The sequence below is a fragment of the Gymnodraco acuticeps genome, unplaced genomic scaffold (genome assembly GCF_902827175.1).
Source record: "Gymnodraco acuticeps unplaced genomic scaffold, fGymAcu1.1, whole genome shotgun sequence".
Classification (NCBI taxonomy): Eukaryota; Metazoa; Chordata; class Actinopteri; order Perciformes; family Bathydraconidae; genus Gymnodraco; species Gymnodraco acuticeps.
In genome coordinates, this window is record NW_022990295.1 from 5,328,301 (window position 1) to 5,341,539 (window position 13,239).

At 42.1% G+C, this 13,239-nt stretch overlaps 1 protein-coding gene across 2 annotated transcripts; it reads left to right on the top strand.

The window, feature by feature from the left end:
- Window positions 1-4,116: 4,116 nt before the first annotated feature.
- On the top strand, window positions 4,117-12,677 carry LOC117549890 (synapse differentiation-inducing gene protein 1-like). Of its 2 annotated transcripts, none has more exons than XM_034222006.1 (4): window positions 4,117-4,739; window positions 6,589-7,080; window positions 11,091-11,228; window positions 11,888-12,677. In XM_034222006.1, the coding sequence occupies exons 2-4, from the start codon at window positions 6,655-6,657 to the stop codon at window positions 12,044-12,046; spliced, it is 723 nt and encodes a 240-aa protein (XP_034077897.1). In that variant the 5' UTR covers window positions 4,117-4,739; window positions 6,589-6,654; the 3' UTR covers window positions 12,047-12,677. The 2 variants fall into 2 exon arrangements, with proteins under 2 accessions (XP_034077897.1, XP_034077898.1); XM_034222007.1 differs by having other exon boundaries at window positions 11,892-12,677.
- Window positions 12,678-13,239: the final 562 nt, after the last annotated feature.

Here is a 13,239-nt window from a genome sequence, read left to right on the forward strand (position 1 = left end):
GATGCTGTTCTTTTGTGTAAGATTATTTTTGCTGCTAGGAGGACTTGGCTCTTACAAGAGGAGCACTAAATCCAAAGTTTCATCTTCCATGTTAAATAAATCAAAAAATCAAAATGTAATAAAGTAAATCTTGACAATGTAGAAATCACGTCCTTTCCATTTAGTTAAATGTTAATGTGGCTGACAGTTATTTCTCTTATTCCAATCACATAATCCTAATTACATATAATTCATTACTACCCAACCCTATTTCAGACATGCTGCAAACACACAGCGACACAAGCATCCATGTGGGGTCACTAAATGTGTTTTGGAGGCGGTGGTGGGGGGTACCGGTGACAGGTGCACTCTCCAGTTAACTGACATGATGCAGAGAGACGGGGCCATGAGTCACCCCGCCCCATAGCGAGCACCTTTGCTTAACCTGCTGCCGCTCATATAGGATTACCTATTAATAACCCTTCCACAGCATTCCCAAATCTACAGAGGGAAGGAGAAATCTGCCTTTGTCTGTTTTGCTCACGAGCATATTGAAGGCACAACGCAAAATCCTGCTGGTTAATAGATGCTCTGATGGTTTAGTAGATATTGTTAAAGCAGAGAGCTCCAACATATGCAGGCAGACACATCAGGGACTGTGGCTCTGGCAGGGTCGGGCACACTTAATTGTTAATTCCTTTATTTTTTTGACTGATGGGAAAGACTGAATAAAACCCTATCCCTGAAAGTAGCTCAGCAGCAGTCATGGCTGACTCATCACCTGGTATACCTGCATACATTGTCCACAGGATTAACTCATTAGCACTATTATCGTTTCAAATGGTAGTACTCTGTATTATTTCTTTAAAAAAATCCTCAATCCCCTTAAGGAGGGACACAGTATCAAATAAATAACAAAAACAACGTCCACAGCTAGTATTTTATGTTTAATATTATGTTTTTACAGCTAGGACTTCTCGCTCAGCATCCCTACATTAGAGGGAATCCATCATGTTAATGATCCCGGGTCCACTTCATTATTCACACAGAAGCCGCTCGGCTGTCCAAATAAATTATCATTGCTGTTCCATTAATGGAAGTTTTCAAATCTCGCCGTGGAGGATGCCATTAATCTGCACACAGTGTTTCTCCAGAGTGGAACGATCTATGCAGATGAGAAGCTCCCCACTGTCCTCATTCCCTTTCCTTCTGTGGGAGGAAGCCTAATTATGACTGACGTTAACTACTGAGGCTCCAGCCTGGATGGTGTCCCAAGATGCACACATTACATTTGCTTTGCACTGCTAAACAGATATGTGTTTAGGGTAGAGCTTCAAAGTGGTGTCTAGAACTGTAGATGACAAACTCCGACCTCTCCCCTCCTGATGGAGCGCTTCCAGCTAATTCGATACATATTGCATTTGTGTGTTAGATAATTGCAAAGTCAAAAAGCCTCTGCTGCTCCCTCGGGACTCCCCCGCACATCCATCCCCCAGCAACCCGGCACACAGACGTGCATGGGCCCACTTCCAGACTTGTGCTGTTAATATTCTGATTGGACAATTGTGGAAGAACCTTGAAGAGTGCACTGTGCAACTTTCTAACACTAATGGAATTGCTTCTCATAATGTTGGCATTCACCGACTATTATGTTTTTCATTATGACAGCCTACTGTAGGAGTCAAACTCATTTTCCCTGGATGAAAAAGGGCAATAAATCAATTTCCTTTAATGCTGTGCATACCGACTCACTATCAAACCTTAGCAAATAACTAAAGTCAAGCTCACAAAGGAGCTTTATGAAAGAGCTTTAGTTGTTTTGGTCGGGTCTTAAGCCCATTCACTCCTTTCCCAAAAGAAATCCACTGCCTGAATCCATTCAGCTTGATCTGTCATTTATTTTCCCACCTACATCTACTTGATCACCAACTGTAATTGACATACTCTGCACAGGACATGACTGAGTCATCCGCTTGCTAGCCAGCTCATCAGTGAATATGAGGCAAATGTAGCTGTGGCCTTCTTTCCTACTGTGAGTTTTCAGTTGGAGGCAGGCAGCATGCCTTCAGGTCTGAAGGAGCTTTGGTTTCTATTACTGCCAAAAACCTATCCCATTATGCTGAGCCTCCTCCTGCTCTTGCACCTGAACCTGGCGCCGCAGGGATTAAAGTCCCACTGTTTTCTGCAAACTGACCTCTTTGGCCAAATAGATGCAACACCTGCTGCCGGCAATGAACACCAGCAGCAGAAAAAACAAGACTTGATTGACTCCTTTGCTGTAAACCCACACATGTATCAAAAATGATGCTGCAAATGTGTACTTCCAAGCATCCACAGTGATTAAAAAGTGTATTTTTGCTCCTGTTTCATCAGTCCCATGGGCTGTTCCAGTGGTCAGAGGTCCTCTGTTGGCATACGCCTCGTTAAAGTGTTTAATCAAAGAGGAAATAATGCACAGCACGGACATGTGGGAAAAGCTGCTTAAATCTCCCCTTTCTTTGCAAAAGCCGCCAAGGCCAGATCAAATTAAGAGGTTTGATACCTTCTCTGCCAATCGGATTAGGGTGATTAATTCCCAAAAGTGTTCAAATGATTAAAGCCGGTTAATGGGCCTGAGGAAAGTTCATGGTGTCAAGAGTTGGCTTCAATACCAAACAGAGGAGAGTCAATCAGTGGTAATAACTGTAAAAACATATTCCACTTTTGTTTTGTTCTTTGTCCATCACAATCAGCTTTGATGATCTTTTTTGTTTAAAAAAATTACAAGGCTCCGTGGGGAAAAGGCTTGACAAATTGTGCATCTGCTATGTAGTGACACCGTGCCTAAATATAGAGTGGAAAATGGAGCAGAAGAAAGAGACACAGTGTGGACCATAAATATTCACTGTGAATCTACACAAGTCTGGACCAAGAAGAAATCTTTACTTTTCACAAATGATGCTTAATGTGGCACCACTGAGCTTGACTGGGTTTACCTTCACGGTCCGACATTTTAAGTTTGAATGTATTGCAGATGTTCCTTTGCTATTTTGACAAATATCCTCATTCAAAGACGTTGCTCTGAATACCGTTGGAAGGCTCACAGAGACGTTTATCCATTACTCTTTGGTCTTACACTCTGTAAGACCAAAGAGTAATGGATAAACGTTGACAGATTCTGGCCCCCTCCTCAGCCCCTCTTCTAATATACTTGTCTCCTGAGGGAGAGGTATCCATCAACAGGACGGACGGAATGTTATGCCATGTCGCCTCGTGCATGTGAACACAAGGTGACTCTTGGAGGGACCATCTCATGTGTGCCCTTATAAATGCGGCTCCATGTTTCCTCCATAACGTGTTCATCAGCGCCTTAATGCATCTCCCAGTGAAAGTGACAGAGCCTGGGCTTGCACATTATTAACTCCAGACATTTTTATGAGCCTGTGGAACAGAGTGCTCCTTCTGAATAAGATATGTGTCCAGTGTTCAGTGGCCATATATCAATCTTTTAGTTTTGGCCAAAGACTTACAGCCTCTGATAAGTTTTAGTGTGTTTTTATATGAGTCTAAACCACAGAGCCCATAAATACTGTTATGACATTATTATTCCAGTGGGATCAAAACAAATTAGGCTTAGTTTTGCAGTGTTAAATCCATCATGTCAGCCATTTGCTCACATGTGAAATACATCCATATTAATGTTATGTAAACAGTGTTTACAATGATAAATGGAGACATGGAATCATTAAGCAGCTTAGAAGAGAGGAGCTAAGGCACCACCAAATTGGCAGGCTCATGATAAATGCATGGGATTCGTCTAAAATATTAATCAAATATAAATGTGCAATGAATTTATTAGTGGCTTCTATATTTGGAACCCATTTAAAGCCAAGCACACGACAGGGACCATGGTCAAGGAGATTCATTTTCTAATTTGTCTGTCGTCATATTTGTTGATATTATTTGAAGGGGAATCCTAAAATGCATGTCGCATTAGAAGAGCTTTAAAAAAACTGTCCTGTGAAGATTTCCTGTTGTGTGTTTTCAGCATTTAGTGGGCGTTCTCAGTAGGGAGCAATATGGAGCCCCCCTTGAGTCACATGGTGGGAAAATAAATGTGTGCAGACAGTCATTGGGTTTTGTAATTATTACGTTTCACAGTAGGATCACTACTGTACTGCTAACACTTAAACAGCTCATTAAGTTGTGAAAGTAATACAAAACAATGCTATTCCACCAGGAAACTAATCTTGTGAGAATGCAACGTCTCGTGTGATCTCAAATATATTTCAGGGGCTATCAACACTGCTTCAATGCAATCAGCCAAAATAGCTCCTCTGGGTGGGCGATAAACCGCAGCCAGCACATTAGACACTGAGCTGGATGAAGACGCCCAGGCAAGGCACGAAGTGTTTGGATATGTCAAATCCGTGGTCGGTGTTAAGAGTTTATCTCGCGCTTCGTGCAGCCAATCAGCTGGCTGGAGTCGGCTCAGCCTCAGCCAGAGTTGTACTGGAGAGCATGAGCTCAGTGTGATCGCCTGCTGTGCGTAAAATCTACCTGTCAGACGCAGCCGCGGTGCCATGGCAGGCAGAGCTAAGCGAGCAAAGTCCGGTTTTACACACACGGAATAAGTTGCCTGTAAACGGATGTTGCGCTGCGATGGCAGTTTTTCCAAAACTGATGATGTGAAGTGGAAAGGTGCGTCCGTCCGTCTCCATCGAATCAGTTGCGCCGAGGAACGATGCTGAGCAAAGCTGCGGGACGATTTTCCACTACAGGTAAGATGATTTTTCGGGGGTATTTATAGCCACTACTGTCCAAAATATATATTCTTTGCCCATAATTCCAGGGTAGTTATGAGATCTTTATATAAGAAAAGAGAGCAACCCAGTAAAGATATGAAGATTTCCTTCATGATCAGATACAACAATTGTATATGAAGTATTTGCCTTTTAAATGAGAGGTAAAAAAACAACAAGATGCAATGTCATCAATATAAGAAAATTGTGTGTGTGTGTGTGTGTGTGTGTGTGTGTGTGTGTGTGTGTGTGTGTGTGTGTGTGTGTGTGTGTGTGTGTGTGTGTGTGTGTGTGTGTGTGTGTGTGTGCGTGTGTGTGTGTGTGTGTGTGTTGTATGTATGTGAGAGGCAGTGACATATGTGAATAAATTATAGTTTAAAAAAAAGACAATGATAGGAGAAGATGTATGTGCTGTTAATAATTGATTCTAAGCACACACTCACATGTGCTAAGTGCAAATCTTCATGGTGTGAGATTAATTATTTGTTGGATGTGGTTTTTGTTGTCTAATGTAGTGTGTAATGGAATTCACTGTTATCTGGAGAGTGGCTCGGCAGCATGGGCGAATGGAGACCGCAGGACACAGTGGTGGAGATACTGAGCCGAGTCTTTGGTGTGTGTGCACTGTGTGGGCTCAGATTCAGCCACTAGCCCACATTATTGACGCTTCTGCGCACCCAACAGCTCTGACTGTGACTGCATGAGTTTCTGTTCTCAGGGGCCACAAGGCTAAAGGTCTGCTGCAGATTTGCATGTCTCCTCTGCAATAAACATCAGCTTATTCCTATTTTGTAGGTTTCTTGTGAGAGTGTCAGAGGCACTGATGTAATTCTTGAGGCTATTTTTAAGGTTTTTGCATTACAGATGGCATTTCATTTTTGTGTGTTATTTTGCCCAGCCTAGTTTGTTTGTGTCCAGGTCTGTGTGACTCAATCGCCTCCCGAAGCTCATAAATCAAGCCCTCAATCATATCTCCTTTTTTTGTAAATGTCCAAAAAACTCTCAATGTCTTCTTGTAACCCACTCTGTAGCTGATTTTTCACGACAGCACTTTCAACAACAAAAAGCTTTTAATGACTCTGACCTGATTTGCTACTTTCTACAAATACCAAAACATGATGCAGTTGCCTCTGTGGCTTTTATCTTGTTTCATCGTCACACATGAATTTGATGGATGAGTTCTTTGTTCGCCAAAAGGGACTGGCCATTGGTGCTGGAATTTAAAACCAAAGTAGTGTTATTTGGCTTTTCTAAATCTGGACATGCTCAGATTTCACAGCCCTTCACTGGCAGACGTGTTGCCTTAGTGATGGCCTCTCCTGACATTGTTACTGGGCGCTTTTTGTAACATAAAGCACTAATTTTTTTAATCTTCTCCAAATCATTTGAAAACATACAGCAGGACTCTGAGAGGCCAGTTAGCAGACAGTCAAAGTGATCAGTATGCAGTGCAAAATACAGCAGGAACTGCATCGCTTTTTTTCAGATTTTATAATATAAGCAGCCGTGACATGTGGAAGATATATTCCCTCTACATGTTTGTCTGGATCCGAGGGTGTGATATGCAACAGTTGAACGTACAGCAGATGGTGATTTTATGGCCCAGACTGGTGAAGAGTTTGTGAGAAGAATGCTGATTGCCAAGCCATATAAAATACTTTGTGTCCTGAATTCATGTCCTAGATTATTACATTACTGGAAACCATCAAATTAAGTCTGACCAGAAAGCTGTAGGATGAAACTGCATTTCCCCAAGAATATGCCATAATCGTTTTTGATTTTAAAGTTAATATCAATCACATTTAATTGTAACTGTTCTTGTTTTCAGCTACCAGACTGGCACATCTTTTTTGGACTTCACTCTGTGATCTATTAGACGTTTGAACCTGCCAACATGGAGAGCCTCAGCGAGCTCCAGAACCCCCTGCTAGACAAAACGAGCAGACAAGCAGTGCACAACGATTACCAGGGCTACCAGTGTGACTACCCGGGCCAGCCCTACCAGGACAGCCTCATTGGCTACTACTACACTGGGACTAATGGCAAGCATAAGACTCAACAGTTCCTGGATGCCACATCTCTGCATCTGGCTGTGGAGGCCTTTTACAGGCCCAACTTCATCCTGTACAAGGACGACGTGAGTCTCCACAGCAAGGACTCCAAGAGTGAGAGCTTTGAGACCACGTTCACAGAGAGTAAGGACACTGGGTTGGATGGGGTTGCCATAGAGAACCCCCTGGATAGCACACAAGGAGAGAAGGATGCTAAGATACAGACGGTGTCGTACGATGTGGAGGAGGAGCAGGGTCCTGAGTATGAGGTCAGAGGTCACACTAAAGAAAAATGCATGTTGCTTTGCAGCTTCAGTGGTAATATATGTAATGATGGATGTTGGTGTCTGATATACTGAGTCTGTACAAGCAGTATACAATTCATTTGTAGCCTGATACATGATTATAAAAGTGTTCTTACTCCTGCTACAAACTCTATGGGAATAATGACTATGACTACGCTGCTCAAAGAGCAAATTGATGCAAGTAAGGGCCATTTAGCAGCTCGAACTATTACAATGTGTCTGTTTCAACACATATTCCTAACTGTCAGGGACATCTTTCAGTAGAAAGTGAGTCATGGCGTGTGTAGTGATTCCTATTATTTCATTTTCCATTCTAATGGACTGCCAGTGTGTTTCACGCTCATTTCTCATCTCTAAATTGTCAATTTACTGGAGTCTTTAGAATCTAATGCAGGGTAATTGTTCGCTCTTTTTGTTATAATTACATTCTTTAAAAAAATGACACATCTGAGATTATCTAAGTGTTTGTTCTTTTAGGACTATAACTACTCTCTCCAAAGAAAAGTGAGACTGCAAAAGAGCAAAGTATTTTCAGAGGTGGTAAAAATCGAATTTCATCCAGGGACGCTGGGACGCTTGTAAAGTACCCAAGGCTCCGAGCTGGCAGAGGAAGACGTATAGCACCCTAACTGGGGTGATGATCGCGCCAGCGCTTGTCACTCGGAAGCCTGGCAGATAGATAGAGACATGGCAGAGACTGCCATTATTGCTATAAGTAAGGCCATGCTGTGAGGCTATTACGACTGATGCATGGCTTTTGGAACAGGTGAGCCTGGAGCTAAAGTTATTCCAAGTCAATTCAAAGGGCAAATTAATCTGATGAACAGTGCTCAGATAAAAATAGAATTTCTCAAGACTTTCTATGAGACTTCTTGCTCAGCAGCTGCGTTTCTTTATTTTCCTTTTCTGCACGACTGTATGTGTGTGTTCATCTGTCTAATCTTCGTGAGTTTCGTGACTCATGGAAATCACACAAACAGTGCCAGATTTGTGTTGATGCATCAAACAAAATATTCAGAGGACTTTTATAGAAATGGAAACTTTTTTATAGAAAGGAACAGAGCATAGCCGGTCAAGTCACGACTTAAACTCCAGTAATACATTCAAGCACTAGCACTGACTTGAACAAATAAAATAAATAATCAACTTGACATTAACTTCAATGGCCAGAAATGGATTAAATTGATAGATAACACTGGGCAGACTGTATTTCTTTGGAGGGCACTTACATACACATTTTCATAATTGATAAAAAAAACTAAAATATGTTTAACAACCACATGAGAATCATACACATGTTTGCATCATGTGTTAAAGAATAAACGATAAAACGACTACTTTAACATACACATTTGATTCAATACTAACAGACTAATATGCTACACAATTGAAATGCAGGTACTTAATGTTTAGCCAACAACAACAACATAAACTTCAGTTCATTTAGAACAAAGACGTTTATGACAAACGCTGTAGCTGTTAGCAAAAATGGCTAGCAGTGGCTACAGCTGAATATAGTCCGTTCCATGTTATTGTGGAAACAGGAATACACAGCTTCCTGCCAGTTGAATCTCAACTTGCTGTAACAACTGTTCCCACATGCATCCCCCATAACCTGATTTTGAAATGTAGCGTCCTGTTAATGCAATGTTCTCATGCCAGTCCTCCAATTCATGATTGTATTCTTCAATTTTAAAACAGTAGCCTGGTAATGTTGTGACGGGCTACAATGCTTAACATAACAATTGTTTGTAGCAGTAGCCTGCATATGAGACTTTTAGGAAATCTCAGTAAAAAGCAGCGCCTACCAATAGTCTACATAGGCCAGTCAAATGTCGTCATATGGGCTACATATATTGTATTTTTTATGACAAAAATATATTGATATATATTTCAATATTTTCATTATGAAGACAGTTGAGGTTCTTTACCCCTCTGTTTGGGCCAATGACTTGTGTTTACTTTGGCTTCAGCTTTTTGAGTTGAAAATGCTTTATACCTTCCCCCAAGCCCAATGGTTGAAAAGTCTTTCCCTACATTTTCTGAACAACCAATGTAACTACTTTATTCCCATCTATTCAAACTTTATTTCCCAGATCCACTCATCCGATTAAACGTAATATATTATTACTCTGATGTTCAAATGTGCATGGGGAAGAAGAAGGACTAGTGTGCAACAACTTGAGACTTACTTGACTTGCAAAACAACCACTTGGCCCCACCCCTGCTTCATTCTAAATTGCTAATATTCGAGGATATGGTCTACGGCTGTTCCATCATAATACTGTTTTTTTTTGCGGGCTGTCTCTTACTGTAACTCTTAATGTTCGTGTACATTCCCATGGTGCCTCATCCCTTGTTAGGACTCAGAAACACACAGAAAAAACACCCTGTATAACATTACAATAGCTAGCTTGTCAGCAGATGTTTGACATCTGTGTGACACAGCAAAAATAAATTGCAGGTAACAAAGTAACAAGAGCGCGTGTGTGTGATTTCCATAACTAACAGGGTGTAGGAGGCCTGTGTGCCCTGCTGTGGAGCCGAATGTCCCCTGCAGACTCAAACGAGGCCTCAGAGTGCTGTGACAGGGTTGTTAAGGCACTGGGTCTCCGCGGAGCCCCATCACTTACTGGCAGGAGAGCAGGAGTGTATCCCCAGCCAGTTGGACTCAGTGTCAGGCAGACTGTCAGTGGTCCTGAATGCACCAGTCACTCACAACTCTTATCGGGTCTTGCTACAAAGATAAAAGGAGATTACTGCTTTTTGTACCCACGGGTTTAATCATGTGATGTCAGATTATATGGTTATGACCAGCTGCTGTTTTGATGGATCACACCCGGCTGTCCAGGTGGAGAGCGTTCATAAAGCAGATAACAGAGAGCTTCATAATCTTCTCTTGGCAAAGGTAGCTATTTGGATAGCACAGCACTGCTATCCTCCACTCTAACATCTAAATAAGGTTTCTAGACAGATAACTCCAAAAATAGCACACAATAATTACATTACATTAAGTGGTTTGGTGCATCTAGATCAGATTAAAAGCTAAGAAAATAAATTGTGCTCAACTTGTTAAACAATAAAGAGCGGTCCTCAGTATGGTTCTTTTCTGCTTTGCACACCTCTTCTTTAATTACCTCTAAAATGGCTGGTTCAGTTCCTGCCTTACATATTGATTTTTGTTTTGTGCCTTCCTTTTCCCCATTTGGATTAATCCCTGCAGGCAGCAAGACTAACAAATGAAACCTGCTCCTTATGGGGGCTATTTATTTAGACAAACATCCACTATGTCGCCGGGACAGCCAAGAGAAGTATGGCAGCGTCCTCTTAAAAGGTCACCCATGCAGTCACATTGCCATCCTTGCTGCAGGCGTTGTACCAATGCAGTCTGAGTGGCGTTCAGATCTATCATGCATTAACCCACTCTTTCGGGGCCAGATTATGGAGGCCCAGTATTGGGAGTCATTTGAACATCTGCTGTATTGTAAGATGCCAGGTGTATTGAGGAGAGATGGTGGAGGTCTCTCATCCTGTAGAAGCAATTTAGTACATACATGACACTGTCTTCTTGCTGTTTCCCCCGTCACCTCGCAATGATGGAACAATCCATTAATCCTGTGCCATCTGTCAGGCCGCTCATGAGTGTTGACAGAGGCACCAAATCCTTTCTGGACGGCTGAGCACATCCTGTCCTGGATGGTGGTAAAACAAGGGTTTCCTAGAGGGAGGGGGGGGGGGGGCACAAGTTGTCAAGCTAAACCACTTTGAAGATGTCGAAAATACACCTGATATCTACACATGTCAACCGTGCCCCTCTATTATCCAGGTGTCAGCCTCAAGATCACTGCACTCACCTTCTGGTTTTTCAATGTCTGTCTCAAAGATTGTCCTTCGTAATTCAAGCAGACATGTCTAAAAAGTGCAACATCCTCTCGTTTTCTGACAGCTAATGATTCTTCATCAACCTCTTTCAGAGTGAAAGCTCCAGTGACAGTGAGAGCGAGGACAACTTCATGGTGCTGCCCCCCCGCGATTACCTGGGCCTCGCCATCTTCTCCATGCTCTGCTGCTTCTGGCCCTTGGGCATCGTTGCCTTTTACTACTCTCACAAGGTAAAGGCCCAGAGACCTCAAGCCTGTCATTAACTCCCATTACACTGCATCCTGTTTAAGGTCAGCGAGCACAAGCACTCAGACAAGTGCATACGGCAGCCCATTTTCCATCCTGTGACCCTCCCTGCAGTTGTTTCAAATGATTGAATATGTAAATTCAGCAGGTTCAGACCACTTGTCATACCTCTGTATTCACATTTAAACCATTAACATTGAGGTGTATGTTCTGTGTGAGCAGTGCACTGCCATTACATTATTTTAAATTGTTGCAGCCATAGCCTATAGTCTATCGTCAGCATCTTTCTGCTCCGAAAAGATTACAATCGCATCTTCTGACCTCAAGCAAAGCACAGCATTATCTTAATGGTTTTGCAACATCCGAAACAATTATTTTCAGAGGCAATTATACTGTAGAAAAAAAGAATGTGTCAGAAGAATAAATAAAAAGGGAAAAAAAAACGTCATCATTAACCAAAACACCCAAATAACACATTTGTCACCGTCAGAGGGATAATAACCCTAATTGCCATGGTTACTAATGGATTCCCGAGATAATTTCTTGTTTTCTCTCTTTTAAGTGTGGTTATAACACCTACTCATACATTCTGTGCTGATGAGTAACACACCGGCTCATTTCACTCTCTGCTTTGTTTTGTCAGACAGGCAAGGCTATCGCTAAGGGAGACTTCTCCAGAGCCGGGATGGGCTCCAGGAGAGCCCTATTCCTGGCTGCTCTTTCCATCACCATTGGAACAGGGATGTATGTGGGGGTGGTTGTGGCCCTCATAGCCTACCTGTCAAAGCCTGGACACGTATAGCACTGGGTTTGCTTACAGGGAGAAAGAGAGGAAAAGGAGGCAAGATGGGAGGAAGGGAAATGGCGAGGTTGGACACCTCCTGATGGCGCGTGCCTGAGAGAAGAGACTTTAACAAAAAAGACGGAAAATAAGATAACAAGATGTGTGGATGGAATAAGATTTGGACAGCATATTCATTAAAACAAAAATCTTTACTCCTGGGATGTACCACCACAAGAAGAAAAGCGGAGCAGGATGACTACTTCCATAAAGACTGAGCTGTACTAATACGTCAGAAAAAATCTGAGCTCATATCAGTAAAGAGCTACTTACCTTTTACCACATTAGTCATTTACAGCAGTTTTATTTTTGCCTTTATAGTAGATGTCTTCTCTGCCAGTACTATTGCAGGTTGTGTATTGTCTACCGTAAATTAATTTATTGGGAAAACAGTCAGCCAGTGGGCTTTAATGTGGTTGTTTGTTCAAGGATTACACAGTCAATGGATCCAGGCGGTAAACAAAGACGCAGACTGCTAATAGAAAGAATACAAATGTACACAAAGTTTCTGAGCAGTTGTCGAGAGGATGTTTTGTGTTTATTGTGTGCTGTAAAATTCAATAAATAAATTTGGCATGAATAATGAAAAATACTCTGCCTTGTCTCTCAGGCACTTATTTATTGTCTCTACGAGAAGAGAGTGTTAGAGCAGCGATTACCAATCAGGGGAGATTTCACTTCAGGGGGTATGCGATGCCAGGGGGTATGTGGAAAGATTACTCAACTAAAAATTAAAAATGCAAAATATGTTTACAAATTGGTGTGATGCTAATCTCTACTCGTGCACTGCCCACGGACCAGCTTTTGAGTTGTAAAACATTGAGATCATGGTTTCGAATTTTCAAAACACCAAGTTATACCATAATTTGCTAAATGGTTTTGTTTGCCTTTTTTTACACTAAATATTGTTGTAAAATGAAGTAAAACATTCCCCAAATGCACAGGCAGGGACTGTAGTATGGAAACAGCAGCTACTTGGCATTTAAAGTCATGCAAAAGGCAATAGGGGCCTAATTGAACCTCCTACCCCTGCTGCTTAAAGCTGTGCTGACACACGATGGACAGACTACTGCTGTAGCCTCATATCTTGGCCCCTCTTAAATGTCCCTCTGAGGCACAGCCCATGAGGAGAAGAGTCCATGTCCTTCTCCGGC

Excerpts from the sequence above, each read along its gene's own strand:
- LOC117549890 (XM_034222006.1), top strand. The coding sequence starts at position 6,655 with ATGGAGAGCCTCAGCGAGCTCCAGAACCCCCTGCTAGACAAAACGAGC. Across the intron at positions 7,081-11,090 it reads AGCAGGGTCCTGAGTATGAG|AGTGAAAGCTCCAGTGACAG; the intron begins GTCAGAGGTCAC and ends AACCTCTTTCAG. Across the intron at positions 11,229-11,887 it reads CCTTTTACTACTCTCACAAG|ACAGGCAAGGCTATCGCTAA; the intron begins GTAAAGGCCCAG and ends TTGTTTTGTCAG.